Source organism: Uloborus diversus, chromosome 8, assembly GCF_026930045.1.
Source record: "Uloborus diversus isolate 005 chromosome 8, Udiv.v.3.1, whole genome shotgun sequence".
NCBI classification, from domain to species: Eukaryota; Metazoa; Arthropoda; class Arachnida; order Araneae; family Uloboridae; genus Uloborus; species Uloborus diversus.
The window spans coordinates 146,804,644-146,832,337 of NC_072738.1; the positions used below are offsets into that span (position 1 = coordinate 146,804,644).

Here is a 27,694-nt window from a genome sequence, read left to right on the forward strand (position 1 = left end):
TTTGCCATTTCATCATGAATAGACAACAGGACGGTGCAACATACCACACAGCGCGTAGCACAATTGATTTATGAAAAGAAATTTTCGCTGAACGAATAATTTCGCTTAATGAACCCGTGAATTGACCTGCAAGGTCATGCGATTTAACTAATCTGGACTATTTTTTGTGGGGCTGTGTGAAGTCTCAGGACTACACCAATAAGCCACAGACGATTGACACCTTGGATGAGAACATTCGCTGCATATCACTCACATAAGGCCCCCATTGCTGCAAAAAGTGATAGAAAATTGGACTTCCCGATTAGACTTTCTCCAAGTCAGCCGAAATGGCCATATACCAGAAATCACATTTAAATAAAAATGGTAAAGAATCATCTTTCGAATAAAGCCAAATTCATGGCAATTTACATCATTTAACGGTGTTTTATTTGAACCTAAAAATTTATTCCTCTAAAAAAACACCCTTTACAAGGTCATTTTCTTGTGACGCACATGTTTTTTGACATTAAAACTAACCTGCGTTTCCGTTTCTGAACGATTTCCAAGGTGTCTCGCAATGCGCAGTTCTCTAAAAAGCAAATTTTGCAAATATATCATTTGAAAGGGTGTGGATGGAAAGTAGTTGATCTTTCAAGTAAAATTAAACGCAGTAAGGGCTGGTATTTACCAAATTTTGTCAAAAAATAATAGTTTTGAAGAAAATTTTCGTTCTGGAAGACCACAGAAAATAACTAAACGACAAGACAGAGAGATGGAAAGATTAGTTTCAACCCAGAGTCTGTCAACACGGTCAGTTTGTAAAGGAGTAAGCTTTCTAGCGTCAAAATCAACAGTACGTTGACAACTGCAGGCAAGTGCATTTCTTGTTTATCGCGAAATTCGTCCTTTGCCGAATTTTACTAAACTGCACAAAGATGCTCGTGTTCAGTGGACCCGAGATCACATGAATGGACAAATGACAACAAAGTTTTGAACTTACCATTTTGCTTTTACGTTCCTGAACGAAATGAAAATATTTTATTTTATTTTTGTTGTTTCTATGGTAACTACTTTTGTTTCCTCTTATTTTATTTCTGAGAATGCAATAAATGAATAAGGCACTAGTGACACCATAAAACGCATGTATCAATATCCCATAGCTATTTTCCCATCTTCCCTGCTAGATTCATTCACATGGAATCGTTTTTACTTGGCAGATTGCCAGATTGCATACAATCCGTAGTCAAACAGTATGCAAATTTTGTTGTTGTAATCCCTCTTCTTCTCCAGTTATGTAAATCTTACTGTTTGTTGATGATTTTGTTTTCCCGAGAGACTCCCATCTGGTTGGTCAATTGCAATGATAGGAACAGGGGGCCCTCGGGGGGCGACGTTTGTTGATGATATTTTGAGATAGTGCAATAAATAGTGAAGTATACGTACCTCGACAACCTTGCTTCTCCTCACTAGAATCAATCTCAAAGATGGTTGAGTGTTCTTTTTAGTGAGGAAAAGTAACTCAATTTAGATGTGGTCCTGATGATTGGTCATACTACTGGCACGATATTTGCAAGGAACCCCGAACTTTTTTCAGCAGACAACAAGGAGAAGGTTCACTCATGGTTTAGGATACATTTTCTTTTAATGGAGCAACCGATATATCATTTTTGAAAGGTCGTCAATGTTCCGAAGAGTATAGGAAAACGCTTGAACAACATTTACTTCCATTTGGAAAATTGCTTGGTGAGAACCAATGGAAATTCCTACAAAACAACTGCTTCATTCACGTGTGTAACTCTGAAATGATGTGGTTTACACAAAACCAAGTAACTCTTACGGACTGGCCAGCCTTTAATCCTGGCCTAAACTCAATAGCTAATCTCTGGGAAATATTAGATCAAGATGTATACGCTATAACGGAAGGCAGTTTGCAACAGTTCAAGATTTTAGACTGCAAATTGAGCGCAGTTGGTTTTCAATCAAGCCAGAAGTTCTTAAATCTCTTGTCTGAAATATGCCTGATCGAGTTTTTGAAGTTATTAGAAAAAATGGCTTAAAATTTTGAACATTAAAGGAAAATAATGATTTGTCTATAAACTTTTGGGATAGTAAAATTTTAGTTTGAATTTTTATCACAAAGCCTGTGATTGCGTATTTTTTTTAATCAAGTATTAATATTGTATTAATATTTTTTATGATTCTAAATTGTTTTGAATTCGTTACTTATCTTTTTAACTTGTAAAACATGAAAACCTTGTTGTTTCTAAACTTTTGGGACACAATTTTGCTCTAAAGGTGAATATGATTTTTTTTTAAATAATATTAATATTTTTTCTTTCTTTCGTTCTTTTCTGTTTTTTGCATCAAGTTGTTCTTTTGGAGTTTATAGTCAAGCTATAGTTCCAAGGACTTTAAAGACAAGCTTCAGAATAGAAAATAATTAAAGTGCATGCTTTAATATGAAGAAGAGGGCTATCATCATTTGCTTCTATTGTATAAATTTATGCAATTTATTTTCGTTTGGCAAAAAGGCTTTGTTTCTCATTATTACATTTTATACTTCCTTCTTATTTTGTTTTCAAGTATTTTCGCAGTGCTGCCAAAAAGAGATCGGTAAACAGCAAGTATTGTTAATGTTTTTGAACCAATAATTGACCATTACATCTTATACAACCACTGTTTTTAATATGCAAAATGGGTTAAGACAAATTATATTTCCCAATTGTTGAGAACTCTTTGATGACTTAAGTAAAAAATAATTTAAGAAATCAACAAACTGAATTACAATGCTAAGATTATGAAAATTCGTCATTAACAAAGAAGTTTTTATTTTTACGACCAATTGCAGTCTGCTTTAAATACTACTCATATTTAAGACAAATTGTAGGGAATACAAAAGACATTTAATGCAATGGTATTTGTGTATTTCCCTGAAACTTTCAAGTACAAAAAACTTCATCCGCATTTTGCGGGAGCTTTTCACACGTTAACCGTATCTTCTGCACGGAAGAAAAAATCTTCCTCATTTTCTCTGTCAATTTAGAATGAATTTCTAGATTCTCAGCCTCGCTTTCTTAAAAATCGTACGTGTATTTAGTGGTATTCAGCTCGAATTCGATGTGAAGCAATGACGTCATTTCCGTGACGGGGTGGGCTCTGCACCAATCAAATCTAAAGTGTTGCATAGGATAATAATTTTCTTCTTTTTAGCCAAAAAATATTGTTTTTTGTTATTTATCAAAGCTTATTGTATTTTAAACTTGTCTTTGATAATGAGGTTATTTAATAAGTGTAAGTTGTTCAATTTTAATTATTTAAATATCTTTCCAAGCAGTTTAATTATGTCGCATATAATCCTTAACATTATTACTATTTTTTTCTGAAATTCATTTTGTAAATTTTCTGTAATTTTTGAAAAAAAGTTTTAGGAAAGTATCATGATCTCTCCTTTAGACATGAAATATGTATTCATATCTAAGATTCCAATTCAGAAAGTAGTATTTTTAGTACTATCTATTGTAGTTAGTTCAAAAAGTATTATCCAGAAATTGCATCATAAAATATGATATAATTTCTGGTGAAAATTCAGTAAAATGGAGTTTTAAATAATTTGACTAAATTTCATATTTAAAAAAAATACTTTAATCGGTGCACTTTCATTGTTTACGCTTCTGTCGATGACATCACAAATGATGAAATGCCATTCACTGTAGCCATTCACAAAGTAAAATATTTAATTCGCATCTTTACTAGCGTGTATTGGCAACGATATGGCTGACAGCAAGCGAAGAGCGCAATATTTAATTCGCTTCTTGATGATCATAACGTGGAAACGTGGTAGAAAGATGCGCCACACAGAATACATCATTTGTGACGTCATAAAGACCACGCCTTGTTTGAAAAATCGGACATTCAAAAAAATTGATTGAAAAATAACTGTTAGGAAAATAAGAATATTTTCTCGGTTCATGTTATTATTATTATTATTTTTTTTTTTTTTTTGCTTATTCTATCAATTTCAGTGACTAAAAGTAGTACTTTTGAGTGAAGGAAACAACCCCATTGGTCGAGAAACGCAGAATAACTCTTACTTCTACATCTTTTCAGTTTGGCGTCATAAGTGGAATTTTCATCGCACTCGCAGTAAGCTGCTTGCCTTGTCTCATTGTACTTGCAAGTCCCTAAGTCGGATTTACAGTCTTTGAACATTGTCTCACAAGCGTCTATGGTCTCGCACAAATCTCCACTCGTGCCTTTGGAACACTTGCAGAAGTGGCTGTCATTTTCTTCTTCGCACTTTCCTCCGTTGTCACAATTCTCGCTGCATTCCTCTGAAAATTAATAAATTATAAAAAAATTTGCCTCATTACCATGTTTTTCTGTACTTTAACCAACCTAGTGGTGCTTTTAAGTTTGACCCTGTGAGAATTTAAAAATGATTTGAGCAGGCTATGTTCTGAAGGGAAATTTTTTAGTTGCAGATACTCCAGTCAAATCCAAAGTCGCAATAAAAAAACTATCTATAGTTTGGGAAAACCTAACCTGGCTGTAAAACTCAAGACTAGGAATTCTGAACAGTAGCCACGGGCTACTAGTATAACAAAAAATAGTTGGTAGCCACTCTTGAATTTTGTTAGCCATTTAAATATATATATATATATATATATATATATATATATATATATATATATATATATATATATATATATATATATATATATATATATATATATATATATATATGTGGGATGCCGAGCTACTGGTAATAACTATGAAAATGCTTGTATTCACTTATAGAAGCACTCATTGATGACATAATTTTAGCTACTAAACATTTAATGATAACTAAACTACACATAACTAATATTTACAAAAATGATTACAATGCAGAAGTGCAGCCGTCTTGCTGCTCGTCTTTATACCATGTCTTACGTCTTTCGTCTCCTCAAAGTTATTCACTAATCAAAAAGTTTTACCGCCCTTGGCGCTGTTCGTTTTGTCGCCGGACTCTACGTCGTCATCTTTTGGCGAGTTTTCCATACAAGAAGGCTAAAATGTATGAAGGGCTATGCAAGCGTACCAGGGTGTACCAGAGTCGGCACCACAAGTTCGGCCGTCCTGCACTCGACTGGACCTCCAGGCGAACCTGAAAATATAGTAAGCAAAAAAAAAACAAAAACAAAACAACAATTAAACTAAAATTAAATTGGTTGCAAAAGTTTTTCGTCTTCAAAAGTTCAGTCTTTGATTTTGCTCGTCCCAAAATTTTTCGTCTTCACAAAAATGTTCGTCTGCAAATGAAAACTGTCCGTCTTTAAAAATTGTTCGTCTTTAAAAATATTTCGTCTTTAAAATTTTTCTTCGTCCTCGTCTTTAAAAAATATCGTCTTCGTCTTTAAAAAATATCGTCTTCATCTTTAAAAAATGTCGTCTTCGTCTTTAAAAAAAATCACCTTCGTCTTTAAAAAAAAAAATCTTCGTCGTCGTGCGTTTCGTCTTTTATCATTTGTTTCGTCTTTCTTTCGTCATTTGTGTTTTCTCTCATCTTTTTCGTCTTCTTTTGGTATTCGTTTTTCGTCTTTAAATTGAAAGTATGGACAGTTGGTTACAAAAAGTTGGTGTTCTCTTCTATTTTTTACACTTTTTTGCTTCTTTTATTTATTTTTTTTAATTAACATTCCGAAAAGCTGTTCCATGGTTTAAGGAATTCTGCGCATGTTGAGGTGCAGTTTGGTCCTTCGTGAGTTCCTTCTTTGATGACATCAAACGTATTTCCTCCTTTCACCTTCGTTATTCTGTACGGGCCTAGGTACTTCGGTTTAAGTTTTAGGTGAGGTCCAAATTGCGTTCTTTTGATGGCGACCAAATCGTTAACTTCGTAAGACTTCGGTTTTTTCCTTCGTAAATTGTATGTCTTCTTGTTTTCTTCCTGAATTTTAAAAATTTGTTCCTTCGCATGTTTTCTCATATCTTCTCTTTGGGCTTCAAAACTGGCTTGAAATTCAACTTCAATCATTTCTTTCAGCTTTTCAAGTCCTGCAATCTTCATCTTCGTTCCAAAAAGTAATTCAAATGGAGTTTTATCAATGCTTCTTTGATATGTTGAGTTAATGGCTTGTTGCAGCTTATTCGTGTGCTTGTACCATTGAGCAGGGTTTTCCAAGGACAATTTAGAAAGAATTGCAATAATTGTTTGATTAATTCGTTCGACTTGGCCATTTGCTCTTGGTAATCCTGTCGTTATAAAATGATGATTAATGCCTTCTTTTGCGCAGTAATCAGCAAATTCACTGGAAGTAAATGCTGGTCCTTTATCGGATATTATTTGTGAAGGGTTTCCAAATACAGTCTTTTGAAGCTCTAATTTGGCTATGGTTTCAACAGACGTCGTTGTTTTTGTCGGGTAGATCCATACAAACTTAGTAAAGGCGTCAACTACAACAAAAATGTGTTTGTAATTTTTGTTAGTACTCTCTAAGGGTCCAATGTGGTCAACATGATACGTTTTCAGTGGGACGTCTTCTTTATGCAATGGATGCAAAAGACCTTCTTTTTTTCCCTTTTTATGGTTCAGAAGTATACAATGGACACAATTTCCTATTATTTTTTCTATTTTCTGTCTTAGTTTTGGGATAAAATAATATTCTTCTATTTCCTTTTCAGTATACTTGATACCTGAGTGACTTTTCTCGTGCGCATTTCTTATTATTTCTGTTTGCATATTCTCTGGCACAACCACTAATTCTTTACCTTCAACAAATTTATATAATATTCCATTTCTATCACAATAATCTTCATAATCTGAAATTTTAAGTAATTCCTTAATAGTTTTAATTTCAGTATCTTTATCTTGAGCTGATTTCAGCTGTGGCAACAAATTATCGACTGAAATGCAAAACACGTCAATAGGGGAGCGGCTGAGAGCGTCAACATGTGGCATCTTGCTTCCAGGACGATGTTCAATGTCATAATTAAATTCCTGTAGTAACAAAGCCCAACGAGCTACACGGGTACATAAGTCTCGTTTTGACAACGTTTTCTCAAATGCGGCGCAATCGGTTACAATTTTGAAATGAATACCCAAAAGGTAAACACGGAACTTCTTTATCCCTTCGATGACGGCTAGGGCCTCAAGTTCATAACTAGAATATTTCTTTTCGGCATCAGTCGTTTTTCTACTCATGAAATAGGTCGGATGAAAATTCTTTTCATTTGGGGGTTTTTGCATTAAAATTGCAGAATACCCTTCTAGGCTAGCGTCCGTATGAAGTTCAGTCTCAAATTTAGGGTTGTAGATTCCCAAAACAGGTGTGTCAGCTAACAACATTTTTAATTGGTTGAACGCATGTTTTTCTTCGACTCCAAAATTAAATTTTCGATCCTTTTTCAAGAGATCACTTAACGGCCTAGCTATTATGGAATATTTCGGGATAAACTTCCTAAAATATCCTGTCAAACCTAAAAAGCTTTGAACCTTTTTCAAATTAGTCGGCTCTGGAAAATTAAGAACTGCTTTAGTTTTTAAAGTAGATGGGAAAATATTTCCACCCTCGAATACATGTCCTAAAAAATCAATACGTTTTTTCAAGAAATGGGACTTCTTAAAATTTACTTCAAGTCCGTATTCGCTTGCAGTTTTTAAGACCAGTTCAAGGCGTTCAATACCTTCTTCGGGAGAGGAAGACAAAATGATTATATCATCCATATAAGGCAAAACAATACCCTTATTAATTAATTCTCGAAAAATAGTGTTGATATATCTTGTAAAGACCGCCGGAGAGTTACATAATCCGAAAGGGACTTGGCGAAATTGGTATTGTCCTTCATGCGTTACAAATGACGTATATCTTCTGCTCTCTTCACTTACATTTACATGAAAAAAAGCGTTTTTGAGGTCAATAGTACTAAAAATATTGGAGCCCTGCAGTCTATCCAAAATATCTTCAATTAGTGGAAGGGGAAATCGATCTTTTACTATAACCTTATTTAGTTTTCTATAATCAATGCATACGCGCGGTGTCCCATCTTTCTTTTTTACAATAACCACTGGACTGCAATACTCAGAGGAACTGGGTTCCACTACACCTTCTTTTAACCATTCGGCAACCTGAGCTTCGACGATCATTTTTTCTGAGAATGCCAACCTACGGGGATGATGAGATATAGGTACGTCATTTTTTACCAAAATTTTTAACTCAACATTAGTGGTTTTAATTTTTTGAGGCACATAGTTGGAAATCAATGTCTTTACTTTAGATCTTAAATCAAGAGGAATATCAGGGGAAATATTCATTTCAACTTCTTCAACACATACATTAATTGGCAAGACAGATAAAACATCATAATGTTCTGCATCTTTGGGTTTAGCTTGAATCGTAACACCATTATCATCAATTATTGTTATTCCTTGCATCAAAACATTTAGTCCGATAATTACATCGCAAGCCATTATTTCGTTATTCACCACAACTACATCTGCTTTACATTTAAAATTGTCAATTTGAATATCACTCTCAAAAACTCCAACTGGTTTTACTTGACATTTACCGAATCCTGACAAAACAGTATTTAAAGGAAGTAATTGAAATCGCTTACCAAGAGAATTCAATTTTTTGAAAATCGATTCCCGGATTAATGTGGCTTGTGACCCTGAATCGACAATAGCATTTTTTACCACTGAGTTACCAATTTTTACTTCTTTATTTAAATTTTTCTTCTTTGGAACATTTAAATGAGCAACGTCTGGTTTCTTATTAGGGCAATTAGAAGCTTTGTGCCCAAAATTTTCGCAGTGAAAACATTTAAGCCCCTTATCCTTGTGTACACAATTTTTTGAAATGTGGTTTTTCAAACCGCAATTGTAACAAATTTTTTCTCTGTAGTTTTCCTTGTTGGTGTTATATCGCGTCTTCTCATTATTTTGTTCATAGTGTATCTTATTTTTATTGTTTAAATCTCTTTTGAAATTGGAAGTATACCCACTCTTTTTTAAGCGATCATCATTTGACATTTTTTGCTTGGTTCTGTCGAAAGGTTTTTCATTTCTAGCCAAATCATTTTTCATTACTTCGTATACTTTGAGTTTTTCTTTAAAATCATTTATATCACGCGCTCCATAAAGAAGTGTTTTATTTTCCGGTTTATCTTGAATTCCCTTTATTACATAACTGATAAGAGATATGTCATCAATACGTCCAGAAAGAGCCAATTGTTTCATCTTTAAAAAATATTCTTGCGTAGTCTCAGAATGTCGCATTTTACGCTCGCTCATTAAACTATGAAGCGAAGCCGAATTAACTTGTGTGGAATATTCGCTGATTAGCGCTTTCTTTAATTTTTCATAAGAATTAATATTTTGTTCGGTGTTGATAAATAATGCGGCATTTCCTCCAAAACAGCGTTTAGCAAAAATAAATTTTTGAACTTCAGTAAGGTTAAATAACTTAGAAACACTTTCAAAAGTTTCTACCCAAGAAGAAATGTTCTCATGCGGTTCTGCATTAAATTTCGGCAGGGAGTGTTCAATATCAGAATAATGTAAAAGATAGCTCGTAGCCAAAACATTGCCTGAATCAGAATAATTAATTACAGGCGGCGGTGCTACTTTGTTTTCAATTCCAACAGATAAATCGTCACTAATAACTTCCTCGTTCTGACCGGACTGCTGATGATCCGAGAATGAGTCATCTTCTGAGTGGGAATGTTGTTCGTCAAGCTTTGACAGTTCCCCAATATCTGTCAGAAAGGAGAGAATGCTTTTTGCTAACTCAGATTTATTTCCCTCCAAGGGAATGTTCAAAAGATTTGCAATAGTTATTATTTCGCTAAGAGAAAAATTTTTCTCAATGTCTTTTAATTTATTTTTGAATTCATCTGATTCTGAGTTGTATTCAAATCCCGTAAAATTTCTTAAGCGCTTTCTATTGGAACTGTCCCCGTTATCAGAAAATATAAAACGGTGGAGAAGCACTATTTTTTCTCGCTTAAAGTTTCTGAGCGCAAAGTCAATGTTTTTAATCTCTTTCAACTGCATATTTGAAAAAAAGAAATTCACAATTCACTCACCCCTTTTCCGGATGCTTGAAATCAGATTATCCAACAGAGAATTTCAGATAGTTCACAAGGCACAGTCACATTTGACTCAGTTCTCTCTTTTTTTTTCGGAAACAGTATCAATTAGTTTTCCGGTTAATCACACTTGCAAACATTATGGTCCAAAAGAATTTTGGTGTAGGCGTTCCTCATATCGATCCTTAATCCCACTTCTGAATTTTTTGTGGGATGCCGAGCTACTGGTAATAACTATGAAAATGCTTGTATTCACTTATAGAAGCACTCATTGATGACATAATTTTAGCTACTAAACATTTAATGATAACTAAACTACACATAACTAATATTTACAAAAATGATTACAATGCAGAAGTGCAGCCGTCTTGCTGCTCGTCTTTATACCATGTCTTACGTCTTTCGTCTCCTCAAAGTTATTCACTAATCAAAAAGTTTTACCGCCCTTGGCGCTGTTCGTTTTGTCGCCGGACTCTACGTCGTCATCTTTTGGCGAGTTTTCCATACAAGAAGGCTAAAATGTATGAAGGGCTATGCAAGCGTACCAGGGTGTACCAGAGTCGGCACCACATATATATATATATATATATGTATGTTTGCATGTATATCTTCTGCTCAAAAAATGAAGAACCTGCTCCGAATTATGTTGCCAAGGTGGAGTCGATTGATGCGCTGAACGTCTCTAGATTGGAAGCGTGTTGTAGCACGATACAGTCGACTCCCGCTACAATGCGATCCGACTTACGCGAAATGGCTATAACACGAATTTTTTAGGAGCAACAAATTTTAGAGCTAAAGCGAATTACTCGCTCTCAACACGAAAATATTTGGAAAGGCATCGTGATGCAAAGTTTCGGCTTTGTTATTGACTACTAAACAAAAATTCGTTTATGTACTTGCATCTTTTCAGCACCACTGACTGCGCAAGTTCCCACATACCGCACCATAAACATAGCATTGCTTGCATGTATCACCGCTCCTCATTTATCATTTATTTATTCTAAATATAAAAGGGGATGAAATATTGTGGCACCAAGGCACGCTGTTTCATCTAAAGTTTGAAGATGGAAACAAAAAGCGAAAGTTTGTGACAATTTAAGGAAAGGTAAATATTTTTGATATGCTTGAACAACTAGAAAGTAAGTCGAAGGTAGCACGACAATCAGGAATGAGTGAATCTCTCATACGGATAATTAAAAATCAAGAGAAGGCAATCCGTATAAGTTCAGGGGGTCCCAGAGGGGTGTCACCATTGATGTAAATGCTATAAAAGTAAACGCGATGCTACTGTTTTTAAAAATATATTGGAATGACGATCAGATTGCGCAGAATAAATCATCATCTTGAATTTTAAAGTTATAAATGTAACTTATTGTATCTACTGTATAATACTCTTACAGTTCAGTGCTTTATTACCATGTACTGTACGTATCGTAGTTTTATTTTTATGTCGCTCTCTCCCATTGATCATTGATTTTGCATTGTTGTTGCATAATGCAGCTTTTTTTTTTAATCGGTAAAAATTTAGCTTTTTATTTAGGAAACGTTCATGTCTAGTTAAAAAATGGCCAAAAACAGTTAAAAGGTGTTTAAATGTCTGAAATCATAGGGTATTTCAATAAAAAATCATACACACAACACTTTTCCACAACGCGAAATTTCGACTTACGCGAGGAGTCTTGGAACGCATCCCTCGCGTAAGTCGGGATCCGACTGTATACAATATGATTTTAAGAAATAAAGAAATACATGGTTGCCACTTTTGGCGACTAAGACTCGATTTCAAGTCATTTTCAATAAAATGGTCTCAATTTGGTGACTGACGATTGCCAATCTAAAGAGCTGTCAATCGCTCACCAGGTGATTGGTCAGCGCAGTCATACGTTTTTCTCGTAGAGATTTTGACCATTATCTCATTCCCTCTTTTAAGGTTTGACTGGTTCCAGTTTTGAATCTCGTAAGATCTCATGAAAGCTTGAATTATGGTTTATGGACATTTTTTTCATTTAAGAAGCAAGACTATAAAAAAACTTGTTTTATTTAATAGACGTAAAATGAAGTAGTGTAGTGTCCTATTTAGATTTTTATACTATTAAACTACAGTGAACCATGAATACACAGAATTTACTGTAAAGTATAAAATGGAAATTTTGAAAAGCCTCTTCTGTTATTATTTATGCTACTCTTTTGCCTTTCGTTAACAAACTGTTTGTTGATAACACTTATCATCAGTTAGACTTTCTGATCTCGATGAAATTCTATGTATCGAAATTTTGCTATATCCTGCATCAAAACAGGGGGCATGAATAGCTGGCAACTTATTTTTTAACCAATTATTTTTCTTCTTCATCACCGCAAGACTTCATGTATTTCTTACTGATTATATGTAAACTACATCTAGATGTGTGTGTGTGTGTGTGTGTGTGTGTGTGTGTGTGTGTGTTATTATTTCACAACTTTTCTTGTGATGGGAAAATTTGTAATGGTTTCCCTGACACGTTATGAACAGTAGCGTAACATGGATTTAACAGGAGTGGCTCTCGCCAGGGGCAGCAGCTAAAAAGGCGGCATTTCGACTGTTTAAAAAAAAATAAATATTTAAAAAATTGATCCCATTAGCAGAAAATGCTTTAAAATATTTAGAGGCCTAAATCAGCGAATATATAGTAATTTTATTTAGCCTGTGTGTTAACGATCGTGTTTTTTAGTCAATTTCAGATTAACAATGTTTTTTCTATTTTCCTAATTATAATATTTTTTTTAATGCTTTGATTTGTTGTTAAAAAAAAATAAGGTTTCTTTTTTTCCTTTAGTAAGTGTGTAAATTATGTTTAATGTACATTTTTCAAATGGTTTAAAAGAAATTCTATCAAAGTTGAAGCTGTTTAAAAAAATAAATAAATACATTGTTATAAACGGAATTGAAAAATGTTTATACATATTTGGTTCAAGAACGTACATTATTTATATTTTTTAGCGAATTGCAAATATTATTGATTTTATGTGAAATGGTGGAGGGAGAACTAAAATATTTGGGAATAGGAGAACCCTGAATATGCCGCGTGAAATCCCAATTTTAGCGAGTGATAAAATTCGAGTATGCACACATATATACATACATAACATTTACTGAGATGGAAAATTGGGCCTCCTTGAGAACAATTTAATAACAAAAAATAAGAATATTTATGTTACAATATCGTCTCCTAATTTATCGAATCAAATACTCAAATGTCCCCCCCCCCTTAAAAAAATTTTTTGGAGGTCACAGTGAAATCCGGTGACATCCCATCGGGACGACCTAAATAAGAATATTTAGGTTACAATATCGTCTCTTAATTTATCGAATCAACTAGTCAAATGTCCCCCCCCCCCTCAAAAAAATGTTTTGGAGGTCACAGTGACCTCCTGTGATTTCCCATCGGGATGACGCTGGGGGGGGCGACATTTCTTAAGTTCGCCAGGAGCGCCAGCCCCCCTATGAACGCTACTGGTTATGAACACCGTTAAACCATCTCTCCCGCAATTCCAAAGTAAAGATAACTTACCCACACATTTTCCATTTTTGACTGCATATCCGCTGTCACAATCACATACTTCTCTGCCATCTTTGTCGAATGAACAAGTGCCCTTCTTACCACAGTCACATGCTGAAACACAAAAAGGAAACGTTTACTTGCAGAGAAATGTGAGATTGTCGCATCGTATCACTTCGTATGGCAGTTGTTTTTTTGATTGAGAAATACTTTTCATAACTATTTAATATAAGTTCACTGAAGAAGTAAGGAACCAGTAGTTTAAATGTCCCCTTTTGCACGTGGTCACCAGTTTAAAATTAAATACAATAACATTCAAAAGAAACTATTTGCTAAGAATTCAACATTTTTTTGAAGGGAAAAATATGTCATTACCAAGGTCAAAGTCAAAGTTATCCCTATCATCTTCATCACTGCTTTTACTTTCAATGTAATTCAACATCTTCACTTTCAGAATTGTATTTATTAAGTGATGAATTTTCATCAAATATATCTAAAATTTTATTACGCTACTCATGCTGTAATTTTGGAACTTAATACATGGTTAAACGTTTCAGAACTCCTACGAAGGGTAGGGTGCATCCTGACCGGGGTCAAAATTGCTTTCTCGACCCAAGAAATTTGAGATATGCCGGGAGTATTCCTGACTGTTTGGAGTTCCATGCGCCGAAGATGTGAGGTGTGCATTGTAGCCGGTTGAAAAGTCTTCGAGCTCTTACTCGGACACATGTGCCTTTTGCTTTTTTACATGTACGGTAAGTACTGTAAAGTTGACCACCCTTGTAAGTCGACCACCTGTCTAAGTTGACCGCTACTTTCAGGTACAGAATTAGATCTGTATCATATAAATCAACCTCTAAGGGCCGTGGTGGCCTGATCGGTAAGGCATTGGACTTGGGGCCGGACGGTCTCGGGTTCGATCCTCGCTGGTCGAAGATCCACCGTCGTCATTAATGGTGACTGGGCAACGTTAAATATGCTAGTGGTCACAATGTCCTCCAAGTGAAACGATACCTCTGGGGGTGCCAGACCAGAAAGTTATTCGGCTCCTGGCCTGGTTCTAAATTCTCGAACTGTCAATAGAAGGCACCACCATCTATTGTGTTGTCTTCTGAAGGCAAGGCGCCTGGCACGCAGTCCTTCATAGTTGGAGGGCCAGAGGTCCCTTTGATAGTTGATAGATAGTTGAAATCAACCTCTATAAGCTGACTACCTGTTTAAAATGACCACTGAAGTAGCGCACCGCAAGTGGTCAACTTACACAGGTTTCACTGTGTTAATAAAAAGTTTCTTCACTTACGGGCTCTTTTTCTTTATGATGCTTCTGTGTAGATTACCGCTATAAGAAAGCATTTACGACCCCGCATTGCTATATGATTTTGAGTTGTCAGGAGGCACCCTACCTCTCTTAGAAGTTCTGAAGCGTTTAACTGAAACACCCTGTATGTTATCAAGTTGAATTCAAATTCAGAAAATGCTAGATCTATTTTTCAAACTACTTTTTGGAACCTATAACCAGGGCTGTGGAGTCGGAGTCGGACTGATTTTGGGGTAAAGGAGTCGGAGTCGTCAGAAAATATGCCAACTCCGACTCCGGGCTTCTTTTTTTCTTTCCTTTTCACTGACTCTCCTTGCATTTTTTAAAAACTGACTACCAATTGGTTCGATTACATGCGTAAAAAGATACTAATGAGAAAATTCTTGCCATTATGGCAATCAGCTAGCTTGAGTGCTTACAGAACTTTCTGTAGCTGTCCCCTAGTTTGCTTGCTTTTTAACTTAACTAATAGCAACTGCCAGCAAACGGTTTTGTTGCCTAACATTTTCAAGTAATCACTTTCAAATAAAAATAGAAATATAGTGTTTTGTTCGATCTCAATCACATAAAATAGTAAAAGAAACGTAACAAATTAGTAAGTCGAGGCCCGTAGCTAAGGTGGAAACGTTTAAGGGTTCTGGCGCGAAAGCACGAATAAAAAAGATTCGATGAAATAATCTAATGTTTTTTTCTTTATTAAGACTATTTCTATAAGCTTGGTTCTCACTAAAAAGTATGGAACAAAATAAGTGTAAATGATTTCTTGATTACAACACTCATTATTTGTAGTTAATCTTAAAATCTTCATATTAAGTTTAATTCTAAAAAGCAGCCAATAAAATTTAAATTAAAAATTTAGCGAAGAAGAATTATAGGTATAGTAAAGCTATTCGTACAAATTTGTATACCGCCCATTTTGTGTAAAATTAGCTCTTGACGTATATGTGCCCTATTTTCGTGGAAATTTTATTGATGAAATATAATTTAAAATATATTCGCGAAAATTTTCAGAATTAAATTACTTATATTTTTTATAAACTCTGAAATTAACTTTGGGTGTCATCTACCAGATGGGTGTCCTTCGGGGCAAACACCCCCTCTCAAGAACTTGGATTTAGAAAAAAAGCTTTTTTTTTCTCTCAAGTTACAGCTTTTAAAAATTGAATGTACACAATTTGATCAATATCTATTTGTTAAACATTAAAAGGGGAAAATTACAGATAATCCTTTTCAAAATTTTTTAAAAAGGATTTTTAAATTGTCTCACTTTTTAACTAGTAACTATTGGAAAATTTGATTTTGCGTCTTGGGTTTACAATAAAAAACAAAATGCAAACTTTTCATAAAAAGAAATAAATGTTTAAATTTCTGTTTAGAGGTTTTCCCCCTTCCCCTGAAGGAAGAGAGGGAGTTGAAAAAATACAATTAAAATAAAATTAATAAAAATCTGGAGTCGGAGTTGGAGTCGGAGTCGGGCGTTTCAAAATCCAGGAGTCGGGGTCGGAGTCGGCCATTTTCCTTCCAACTCCGCAGCCCTGCCTATAATTCAATCGTGTATTCTATAACCCTATCCTCTCTAAATAAAAAGTGAACAATTCTCATGAATGGACTCCGAGATCTATAAATAAAACTGCTAGAATCTATGTGACCCCATCTGCAAGGACGAAGGATAAAAATCAAATGTACGCAGTGGCGTCACTACGGGGGGGGGGCGTCCACCCCGGGTGTCATCCGTCTGGGGGGTGACACCCTAAGTGGAATTGCAAGTTTTTGAAAAATATGAAGATAAAATGCATTTTTAAGACTTGAAATTTGAAAATTTTCCGGGGGATAAATCGCCAGAGACCCCGATTTTGTTTGCTTTTTGTAAATTAGTCCGCTTGAAATTTCGTTAGAATACAAATGTAGTTGCTTCTGAAAATTCCATAAATTTCATGTTTGAATTTTTTTTTTTTTTTTTTTTTTGCGTCTGTGTGTGTTGGGGAGGGGGTGTCACCATAAATTACCGCCCCGGGGGTCACCCATGCTAGTTACGCTACTGATGTATGTATATTCGTATGTATTAAAAGTTACGTTCAGTCAGTATTTATAAATTGACGTTATAAAAAGTAGACTCTTTTTATGCCTTCTAGTTACTAAAATTTGTAGACGCTTCTCACAAAAGAACAAGGTAAGTGTACAGACCTTTGCATTTGCTTTCATGTTGAATAAATCCAGTCTTGCATTTGCATGTCGTTTTATCTTTTCCAAAAGTGCATCCCAAAGCATTCTCTCCACAACCACATGCTAGAAAGAAACAATTATTGATAAGTATATACAGTCGACTCTCGCTACAACGCGATCCAACTTACGCGAAATGGCTATAACGCGACTTTTTCACCAGTACAGAATTTTAGACCAAACGCGAATTCCCCGCCCTCAACACGCAACTTTTCGGAAGGGAATAGGGTACGTAAGTATCGGCTTTGTTATTGGTTACTAAACATTTCCCCCCCCCCCCCATGAATGGACCTTCATCACTTTAGCATCACTGAGAGTGGAAGTTCCCACACCATACTAGTTGCTTATACAAATAACTACTCCACATTTTCCATTTTTTTTTTCATTCTAAATGTGAAAGCTAACTGGGATTCTAAATCTGAAGCTCAACTAAAAAGCGCGTCAAAGGTAGCACGACAACTAGGTATGAGTGAATCCTCCATAGCTACAATTAAAAGTCAAGAAAAGGAAATCCGTCGAAGTTCATCGAGTTGTATCTAAGCAAAATGTAAACATTATGAAAATGGAAGTTGCTCTTGTATTGTGAATTAAAGAAACCAGGAAGAGTATTGCCATAGATGGAAATGTTACAAAAGAATTAGTGAAGCAACTGTATTTAAAAATATTGTAACGGATCCGGTGCGACTTCCACTTTCTTGAAAGGACGACACAGTTCTTGAGAAAAACACAGAAGATTTATTTACACTATGTACAGGAAAGATCGTCGACAACTGCTAAATTAATCATCAGCAATTAAGCAAATAACAATCAACACCGTAAACTCAACGGTTACACACGTATTTACTTCCAAATAAGCAAAAATACAGTTCAAAATGCTTCACAAAACAGAGCAATAAATGCTCTCTAGCGTACCGCTGCAACGATTCACAAGCAAAAACTAACTCGAGACTGACTTTTTATCATTCGACCGCTATTTATACACATCGAAAGAGAACTCTCAAATATTCCACAAGATTCCCGAAAATCGTAGACCGTTATTTTATTTCTTTCCATTCACAAATTTTATCATTCAGAAATGTGGGGAAAGTATACTTCAGCCGAATGTACGGGGGCTGTATATTCATTGCAAGAAACTATTTACAGGTTACGTTGCTCTACAATAATTTTATGAAAGATAATTTAGTAAACGCCAAATTTAGCTAGATTACGACAAATCAATCATAAAATAATTACTATTTACAGAATTTGTAACAATATATTAGAATAACGAGTTGATCACGCAGCATAAATCATCATCATCCTCACTTTTTTGAGTTACAAATATCATTACTGGTTCTACTGTGCAGTACAACTAGAGTGCATTTGTTTCTCTTACCATACTCATACTGGTTAATTTTATGTCTTTCTTTCCCATTGATCATTGATTTTGGGCATGGCAGCAGTATTTTATGTTCAATAAAACAATTTTTTTAAAAACATATAAAAAGTCAGTTCTTTATATAAGAAGCAGTAATGCATAGTTAAGAAATTGTTTTTTACAGTTTGAAGTGGTGTTTACAAGTGTCTAAAATAATTGGCTATGTTAATAAAAGATTTTACACATACCCTTTTCCACAACGCGAAATTTCGGCTTACGCGAGGGGCAGGGTCGGATCAAGGAGTGAGAGGCCTTTAGGCATTAGAAGTGATGGGGCCCGTAGAGCCATCGCGAGGTCAGAAAACAGGGACGGGGTCTGTAGCGTCTAAATTTTTCACACCCAACGCGCAAGCATATATATTTTTATTGAATACAAACAAGGAAGGAGTACCCCCTTCCCCTTTTTTTTTGAAGAAAATATAACTTTTTTTTTTTTTTTGTATTTGCAACTTTGATATTTCTCCGGTGCCCCTCAGGACCTCAGGGCCCCTAGGCCTACATTGCCTATTTAGTAATCCGACCCTGGCGAGGGGTCTTGGAACGCATCCCTCGCGTAACTGTATATATATGGCTGCTCATATCCCCTTTATTCAGAAAAAAAATGACGTAAGTGAACAGTTGTAAGTGACAGTGCTTGTTTAAGACTACTTTTGTACTGTACATGAAAAATGTTCAGTGGCAACCTCAAATATACAGTCTAGCCCGCTTATTAGAATATCGGTTAAAAAAATGTCCCACTTGATGTAATACATTTTCAATATACCACATTTTCAATGCACCAAACCGTTTATATCTATTATTTTAGTCCCGTTAAAAGGAATATTCCTCTTATAGGAGTAATTCTTCGCGGAAAATTGACTGTTCCTTTAAGCGGGCTCGACTGTAGTTTACATATTTCAAGTTTAACATGGAGTTGTTTCCTTCAGTCAAAAGTACTACTTTTAGTCTCTGAAATTGATAGAATAAGCAAAAAAATAAATACAGTCGAACCTCCATATATCGAACTTCCAAATATCAAAATTTTCTATATACCGAAATCCCAGCAAATTTCTGTTTATTACATAGAAAAATTGTTTCTATGTATCGAAAAAATCTCTATATATCGGAAAAAAATTTCGAGATATTCGTAGATTTTTTTTTCCACTTTAGACTGTCTCATGAAAAATGAAAATTAGGGGAGAAAATTATGTTTATTAAAGGTTGCTACGAATCTCATAAAGAATCTGGGGTTGAGGGCTGTGCAGATAGGTCGTTGCTCCGTTCTGGAGTTCTTAAATTCCCTCAAGTTTATTTCAAATCTAAGTTGTAACCAGTAATACAGTAAATTCAGTTTCAAGTTATACCTTTTGTCTGTTGATTATCGTTCCTAGTCTTTTTAGCTTCAGTAAAAATCATTCAAGTTAGGTAGAATGATTTTTTACTTCTTTCTCGATTACACTGTCAAAACGAAACTCCCCTAATATTGCGAATGAAGTTAATTGCAGAAGAATGAAGATGTATGACGGCGCAAAAATGTAATTTCTGTTATTTTTTTATTTTTCAATTTTTATTTAATCCGATGCTCGTATAAATTAGAAATTGGATTTTATACACGAAATTTAACTTTAATTTTAGTGTTTTAGGAGATGTGTACGATAAAATAAGATCGTTTCTATATATCGAAAATTCTATATATCGAATTTTTTTCCTGAAATTTGCTACTTCGATATATGGAGGTCCGACTGTAAATAAATAACATGAAGCGAGAAAAAACTTTCATTTTCCCAACGCTTCATTTTTAATTAATCTTTTTTAGTGTCAGATTCTGAAAATAAGGCGTGGTTCTTATGACGTCACAAATGATGTACTTTGGCGCATCTTGACTGATATACATGGCGCGTTTCCACGTTGTGATATTTAAGAAGCGAATTAAATATTGCGCTCTACGCTTGCTACCAACCATATTGTTGACAACGCATGTGCGTTAAGAAGCGAATTAAATATTGTGATCTGCGAATGGCATCAGTGAATGGCATTTCATCATTTGTAATGTCATCGGCAGAAGCGTAAACAATGAAAGCGCACCGATTAAAATATTTTTTTTTAATATTAAACTTAGTCGATTTTTTTAAAAAGTAGTCAGATGCGTTGTTGGGTGCGTGGGAGGGGAGGAGGGATATACTTCGTCTTGTTTTAAAGAAGAATATTTACCACCTTTTAATAAGTTTACTGTTAAATTATTGTCTGTTTAGTTTTCTTTCATTTTTGTTTTACTTTTTTTACGTTTTGAAAACTTAAATAAATAAATAAATAAATAAAGATTAAAAGTGCTGATGCGGGGGGGGGGGGGGGCACCAACCAAGCTACAAGTTTATGTCAGCTCATTTCAAAGATAGTCATGCTTACTTACTACTCACTAGACGATCACCAGAAAGAGAACCCTATTTTTTTACCCAAATTACTTTCCCAATAGAATCTGAAAAATATCGTTATTTCTTAAGTTAAATTTCATTCAAAAATTCCTACAAATGTGATCCCATTGAGATCCCAACTTGTAATTTTGCACAAATAAAGATAAAATACACAAAAAGTTTTAGGAATTAAAAAAAAATCATTATATGTTTTCTGAAAAATTTATATTTTAAATTTAAATATAAATTTTTAAAATAAAATTATTCATCAAATTAGTAATGTTGCATATCATATTAAAAAGCAGCTAACGTACTTGAAAATGCTTTTTACCAAATCTTTTTATCTATATTTGGTGCTGAGTTATCGCCTATATACGTTCAAGCATCCATGAAAAAAAAGAGGGTTTTTCTAAAAATCAAAGTCTCATAAATAGAAAAATAAAAGAGAGAAAAATCTAAAAATTTGGACTTTAGATGAGCATGAAGGGTACAATCGATGAGCCAAATTTCAAAGAAATGCAAAAATGTGAGTTGAAAAATTAGTCGAATTTTGGATCACTTGACATGGAATGACCCCACTACATTATCCCCTTCAGTCGGAATTATGAAATATTTGACCAAAAATGTTGATATTTGGTACACAGTGTACTATGGTAAAGGGTATCTCATACCCAAAATTTTGAGTTTATAGGAGAAAAATTAAAAAAATTATGACACGTTTAATATTCCGGACTTATATTTTTGAAATCCCTATTTCACATACAAAAACGATAAAATACCAAACAATCTTCATTATAAAATGTTCTACAAACAATTATAAAACATAATATAAGCGTTTGAAATGATTAATTAAAGATTACATATTTTTTTTAAAATCAGGAAAAAAAGCCTCGCTTTTCAGATGAAAATCCATGGTTGGAAAAATGAGCCACTCTCTATCTCTCAATCCTTATGTGTCAGTTTTGTTAATCCCAAAACGAAAAATTATTTCACAGATTATAATGAGCAGAATGTAAAGAGTCAACTACAAAAAAAATCAACTAATTAAATCAATTATTAAATGATTAGCAGCTGTTTAAAGTGGTTGTCCGGTATACCGGACACCAGGTCTTGAAGGGGTTAAATCGGAAGGACACACATGTTCCCTTGTGTGTATTGAAGATGATGAGTTTTTGGTGCGAATACTTCGAACGGGATTGAAGCAATAGAACGTTTTCTTCTTCACGCGTAGCTGTTTTGTCTGAAGAAGCAACGACAGGATTCGAATAAAAAATGGAGCAAAGTAAACTTCACAAAGTACCAAAGCTTATGTTGTCGTCAAGAACTCCAAGGGGATTTGGAGCAATTTCTCTCGTTATTTACAACTGCTGCACATCAGAATTTGAAGTAAGGATTTGGACAAAATTTAGTATGCAGTTAGATCTCGAAAGAACGAGATGCTGATTCATTCTCGGTGCCAATGTTTTCAAAAGGTGTTGTGCGATTAAGCGTTCTTTTTCTTTCATTGTGACTGCTAAAAAATTAAAGCAAGGATTCAGAAAAAAGTTTGGTGAACAAGTGACTGAAAACGGAAGCAGCCGAGGATGCAATACAGCCAGCAGCCACCTCCCGCTTCGCATTTGGTGACATCCCGCCTACACTGTAAAAAAATTCTGAAACGTTACTGGTTATTTCCGTGGAACGTCTCGGGATTTCACACGTTTTCACCTATTTCCCCGTAAAAACAAGTATTTTCACAAAAAAGTTTCCTGAATCGCTACAAGTTGCACGCGTGCAGACTTTTCACTGTTGTGGAAAATATATTTAGCAACCAGTTTAAGGATTGAATGAGCGTGTTTATTAAGTGTATCGGCCTATGGTTGTTTACGGCCTGTCCAGGTTGACTAAGCTCTAAATGATGAGCGAAAACGTAAATGGATGACTACAGCTTTGCAAGGCAGGAACTGCAGGCAAGAGATGTGGCTGGTTCCTTCTTGCATAGCTTTGGCCGTGGTCGCTCTGATTTTTATGAAGCCTTCTTGGTAAATCAGGAAAGTTTTAATCAATAACACTAAACCTACTTAATTTTTCTAGAAGGTTCTAGAGACATGACTGGCTTTAATAGGGGAGATTTCGCATTTCTTCATAAAGTTTCAAAGTTATTTTCAGAAAGTTTACTGACTTTTAGCGGAAAACGTTCCTGGTTTTTCCAAGATATGTTACTGGAAGAAATTGGGCACACCAGATGTCTATTATTTTGCAGTAACGTTTCTGAATCGTTTTTACAGTGTAAAAATGGCGTTAACCCGGAAGTTTGTCCATTAAACGGGCAGTTTATATGGTATAGGTTTTAATTATTTCTCTCTCTAGAGGGACAGATAGAGCGGCAAGAATTGTATTGAACGTCCTAAGCCAGCAGCACCTACGTTAAACAATGGACGGATGGAAGAAAGAGAAGGTTTTACAGATAGACAGACAGACGTGCACAAGTTTTAACGATGTAGAGATGTTTTTGACTTACCAACACATTGTCCATCTTTTTCACTATAGTCATTGTAACAAAGGCATTGTTTTCCTCCATTTTTAAAAGAACAGACACCATGTCCACAAGAGCATTCTGCAAACAAATAAGTAAAAATATAAATTTTAACAAGAAAAAAAAATAAAACGGATTTCATTAAATGTCTTTATTGATAAATTTGCCCAAATTTCGAAACAAATGCATGAAATGACTCCTTTTTTACACAAGCTCTAAGACGATTCGTATGTTGTAGTAAGTAGCTGAAAAGAGCTACGCATAAAATTAAATCTAAAGTTTTAACAATATAATAAGGTAACGATCCCAGTAATTGGCACTTTAAGAGTTTGTCCTTAAATTTACCTCTGTTTTCATTACTTAGAAAAAAAATATTCACTTGCAAATATTTTTGCATTAAACAATGCTCATCTGTGCATCTATTTAGTTCACTAAAATCAAAAATATTTGAAATGATATTTTTATAAAAATAGTTTTATAAAAAGTTACCAAAATCCCCAGTAACTGGCTCTTGATACCCCAGTGTATGACACCTTGTGATCCAGTAATCACTGGAAAATCACTTAACTTTTCACTTTTAGATTACATACGCATTTTATCACCATAAGAAGCATAATCGCTGTTAATTTAAAATAGGATTTTTAGCATAAATTAATGTTAGATTACACATTTTGACGTTGAAAAAGTATTTTAGAGAAATAAAATTAAATTTGAAGTGTTGCATAGAAGAAAATATCGATATTATTGCTGTTTCATTAGTCGATATGCAGTTTCGATTTTACGAATTACAGCTGTTTCCACAGAAAAAGGAACATTAGGAACATTGACCTGATGATTCTAAGGGACCATAATAAATGAACCGATCCTCTACCGTCGCAATATCTTACTGATGGCCAAACATATTTGTTTTTTATTAATTCTCTTAAAATTTTAAGAGTATATTCTGTAGGATTCAAATCAATAGTAGAACCCATGTGATATAGTTGTTGCAAAAGTATCAGAAATCAAACTAGTGACATATTGCACAACACATTAGTGTTTATAGGCACATGTGCCAATTATTGGAGACTAGCAATACTGAAGCACCACTAAATGGCATCCATCATTATTTCAGAAATCCAAAAAGGGACAAAAATATATTTCTACACACTCAAAGTAACACCTTTCAACTAAACAAAACTTTTGACAACGAAAGTTTAAAATATATTTTAAGCCAGATTTTAATGGATTGATACGTATGCTTCCCTTAAGCCAGAGAAGAAACTTTTGCAACAAAAATGGTTGATTTGACACAAGCCACAAATGTTTATCTTTCTTATGCTCTGCTAACATTTAGCAACATGAATGGAAGTTATAATCTTTAAAGTAAATGTACATTCAGTGGATATATAGACTTCTACTTTTAAAAAATTGGATATGCATCTTATTTTAGGGCATTTTTGTTGGAAGTGCCAATAACTGGTGACCTGCCAATTACTGGGGGTGTAACCGTATGTAGATCGGATTTCTTTGTTTGTACCCGATTGCCGATCATTTCAAACCAAACTTTCCCATTAAGAAAAATATGCATGTTTCAACACTCAAATATATGATTGAAAGCTACATAGTGATAAAACATTCTCAACATGACTTGAGTAGAGCTTTTCTTCGTTTGTGAAGTCTTTTTCTTGGAATAATTGAAAACTACAGGAATACTGAAATTGTCCTTTCTGACCCAGAAAAGTAATTTGGCCTTTTGAGTGCATTATGAAAAGTGATTAGTATTTTTAAAGAAATTTTGCTATTTTTAAATATTTATTTCATGATTTAAATATAACTTTAAAGCTGGAGTGTATATTTTGAAGTGCTTTTAAAAAATCACGCATTGAAGAGTTAAATCCGGGTTCTCGTTAAATCAGAGCTCCGTATAAGCTAGTTTGACGACACTTTGTGTTCAAATATGTAGACGAAGCACATAGCCAAGAATACTCTAGAAATGGAAGCGCAATTTAACATAAGATGTGCCATTTTATTTCTTTATTAATTTCAAATCGAGAAATTTCAGTCTTACTGAACCGACGGCACGTTGCAATAAAGCTTATCAAAGGAAAATAAAAATAAGAGTACTGTTTTTACTTCCTTTTACAAACTAGTATGCTGTGGCCATCACGAAACTTTCTTCTATATTTTTCTTTTTTTTTTTTTTTTTTTTTTTTCTGATCCCTCCCCATGCTTGACGAGGAAGCAATATTCCCAACAAAAACAAAATGACACATGCAAAAACTTGACGACTATCCCAATGTCTGAATTATTGCAAAAGCAAAGCAAAGAGCGAAAATTGAAAGTTATTTTAAAAGCCTTGCTTCAATGAATTACAAATATTTTATTTGTTAACAAACATAAGATGGCAACAGTTCAAAATTTTAAATCATTGAGATAATATTTCCTATCATTTCCATACAATTACTAGTATGTTGTGGCCATCACGAAACTTTCTTCTATATTTTTCTTTTTTTCCTGATCCCTCCCCATGCTTGACGAGGAAGCAATATTCCCATAGACTAATAATAAGAGTAGACCGAGCTATGGCAACCCTTTTGCTGCTCATAAACCAAACCATGTGACTGGTGGATATCCTAGCAACAACGGGCGTTAATCGTAGCAGACGATCAACGCCAGCGCGAAATAAAATAAATAGAATTTATGGAACACGGAAGAATGATCTTTTATGGAGTCCGATTTGTAAATTTGTTATTCTAAGTTGCAAATATTTTGTTAATATAGTGAGTTTTTCGTTTAAGTATTGTGCATTTTCTTTAGTCAATTTCAATAACTCTCTAAGCAATAAAAGATGCAAACGACCAAGAAGAATCGGCAAACGGTAAGATTTTTACCTACAGTTTCAATTTAAGATACCGATTAGTACATTTTTGCGTTAACGCAAAACGTTTACGCCAACGCTGACAGCTCCAAATGAAATAAAAGTTACCGAAAACTGATCAAAAACTATTACTAATGTCAAAATAGTGCATAACTAAAAGAAAAACAGTTCAATCTCTGCACTTGGAAGTTTTTTTTAATGAAAACACATTGTCTTAAAATACATGTCAAGTGCCAAACTATAGATAATGCTGCCATCTAGCAACCATGCTGCCAAAGTCTTCGCCAAGACCTTCCACTAGTCACATGATACATCTATGAACCAATTTTCTTCATCAGCAAGAATGAGAAAGCTCGGTCTACTCTTATTATTAGTCTATGAATATTCCCAACAAAAACAAAATTACACATGCAAAAACTTGACGACTATCCCAATGTCTGAATTATTGCAAAAGCAAAGCAAAGAGCGAAAATTGAAAATTATTTTAAAAGCCTTGCTTGAATTAATTACAAATATTTTATTTGTTAACAAACATAAGATGGCAACAGTTAAAAATTTTAAATCATTGAGATAATATTTCCTATCATTTCCATACAATTAAAATCACGAGAAATACGCAGACGACAATCTATTACGATTCATCTTTCTTATTGTTGCATTAATAAAAATATTTTTATTCGCAAAAAAAAAAAAAAAAAAAAAAATCAACACCTCTTGGAGCGATCGGCGTCAAAATTGAACCAAAGCCTGTTTACATATGGATTCACATATATTCCAAATTTCAACCAGAACGTAGCATTACTTCTTGAGATAGGGCACTCAAAATGGAAAAAAAGAACGAGTGATTGCGCTACCCCCTTTTTAGCTGTTGACACCAAAATAAAATCAGCCCTTATACCCACTAAGGGCTACTTGTCAAAAAAATTTTGTTTGATTCCATTCGTTATTTCTTGAGATACAGCAGTCACAATTGACGACAAAAAACGTTCTATAGCTCAACCCCCGTTTGAGTTATTGACACCAAAATTGAATCAGCACCTGTTCCTGTTAATACCAACATATGGACCAAATTTTGTTTGATTCCGCCAGTTACTTCCTGAGGAATAGCAAGCACGCGTAACTCGAAAAACGTCCTATTGCTCCACCCCCCTTGGAGGAATTCGCGCCAAAAACTAATGGGCACAAGTTCACATAGGGGCACATATGTGTACTAAATTTCGTTCGATTTCATGCGGTAGTTTTTGTTGTAGAGCGGCCACAAAAAACTGGTCACACACAGACGTGACACACATACACACACACACACACACACACATACACACACACATACAGACAGACAGACATTTTCCAAAAATGGTCGAAATGGACTCAGCACACCTCAAAACGTTCGA

The 27,694-nt window shown here is 34.4% G+C and overlaps 1 protein-coding gene across 2 annotated transcripts in view; it reads right to left on the reverse strand.

Moving 5' to 3' along the window:
• Positions 1-27,694, reverse strand: part of LOC129227546 (neurogenic locus notch homolog protein 1-like) — a 145,938-nt gene that overhangs the window by 95,053 nt on the left and 23,191 nt on the right. For both annotated transcript variants that reach the window (XM_054862125.1, XM_054862124.1), the window contains exons 7-10: positions 23,429-23,524; positions 17,086-17,187; positions 13,596-13,697; positions 4,071-4,310 (exon numbers count right to left, since the gene is read on the reverse strand). In XM_054862125.1, the coding sequence (XP_054718100.1) occupies positions 4,071-4,310; positions 13,596-13,697; positions 17,086-17,187; positions 23,429-23,524 (540 nt within the window). The remainder of the gene's footprint in view (positions 1-4,070; positions 4,311-13,595; positions 13,698-17,085; positions 17,188-23,428; positions 23,525-27,694) is intronic.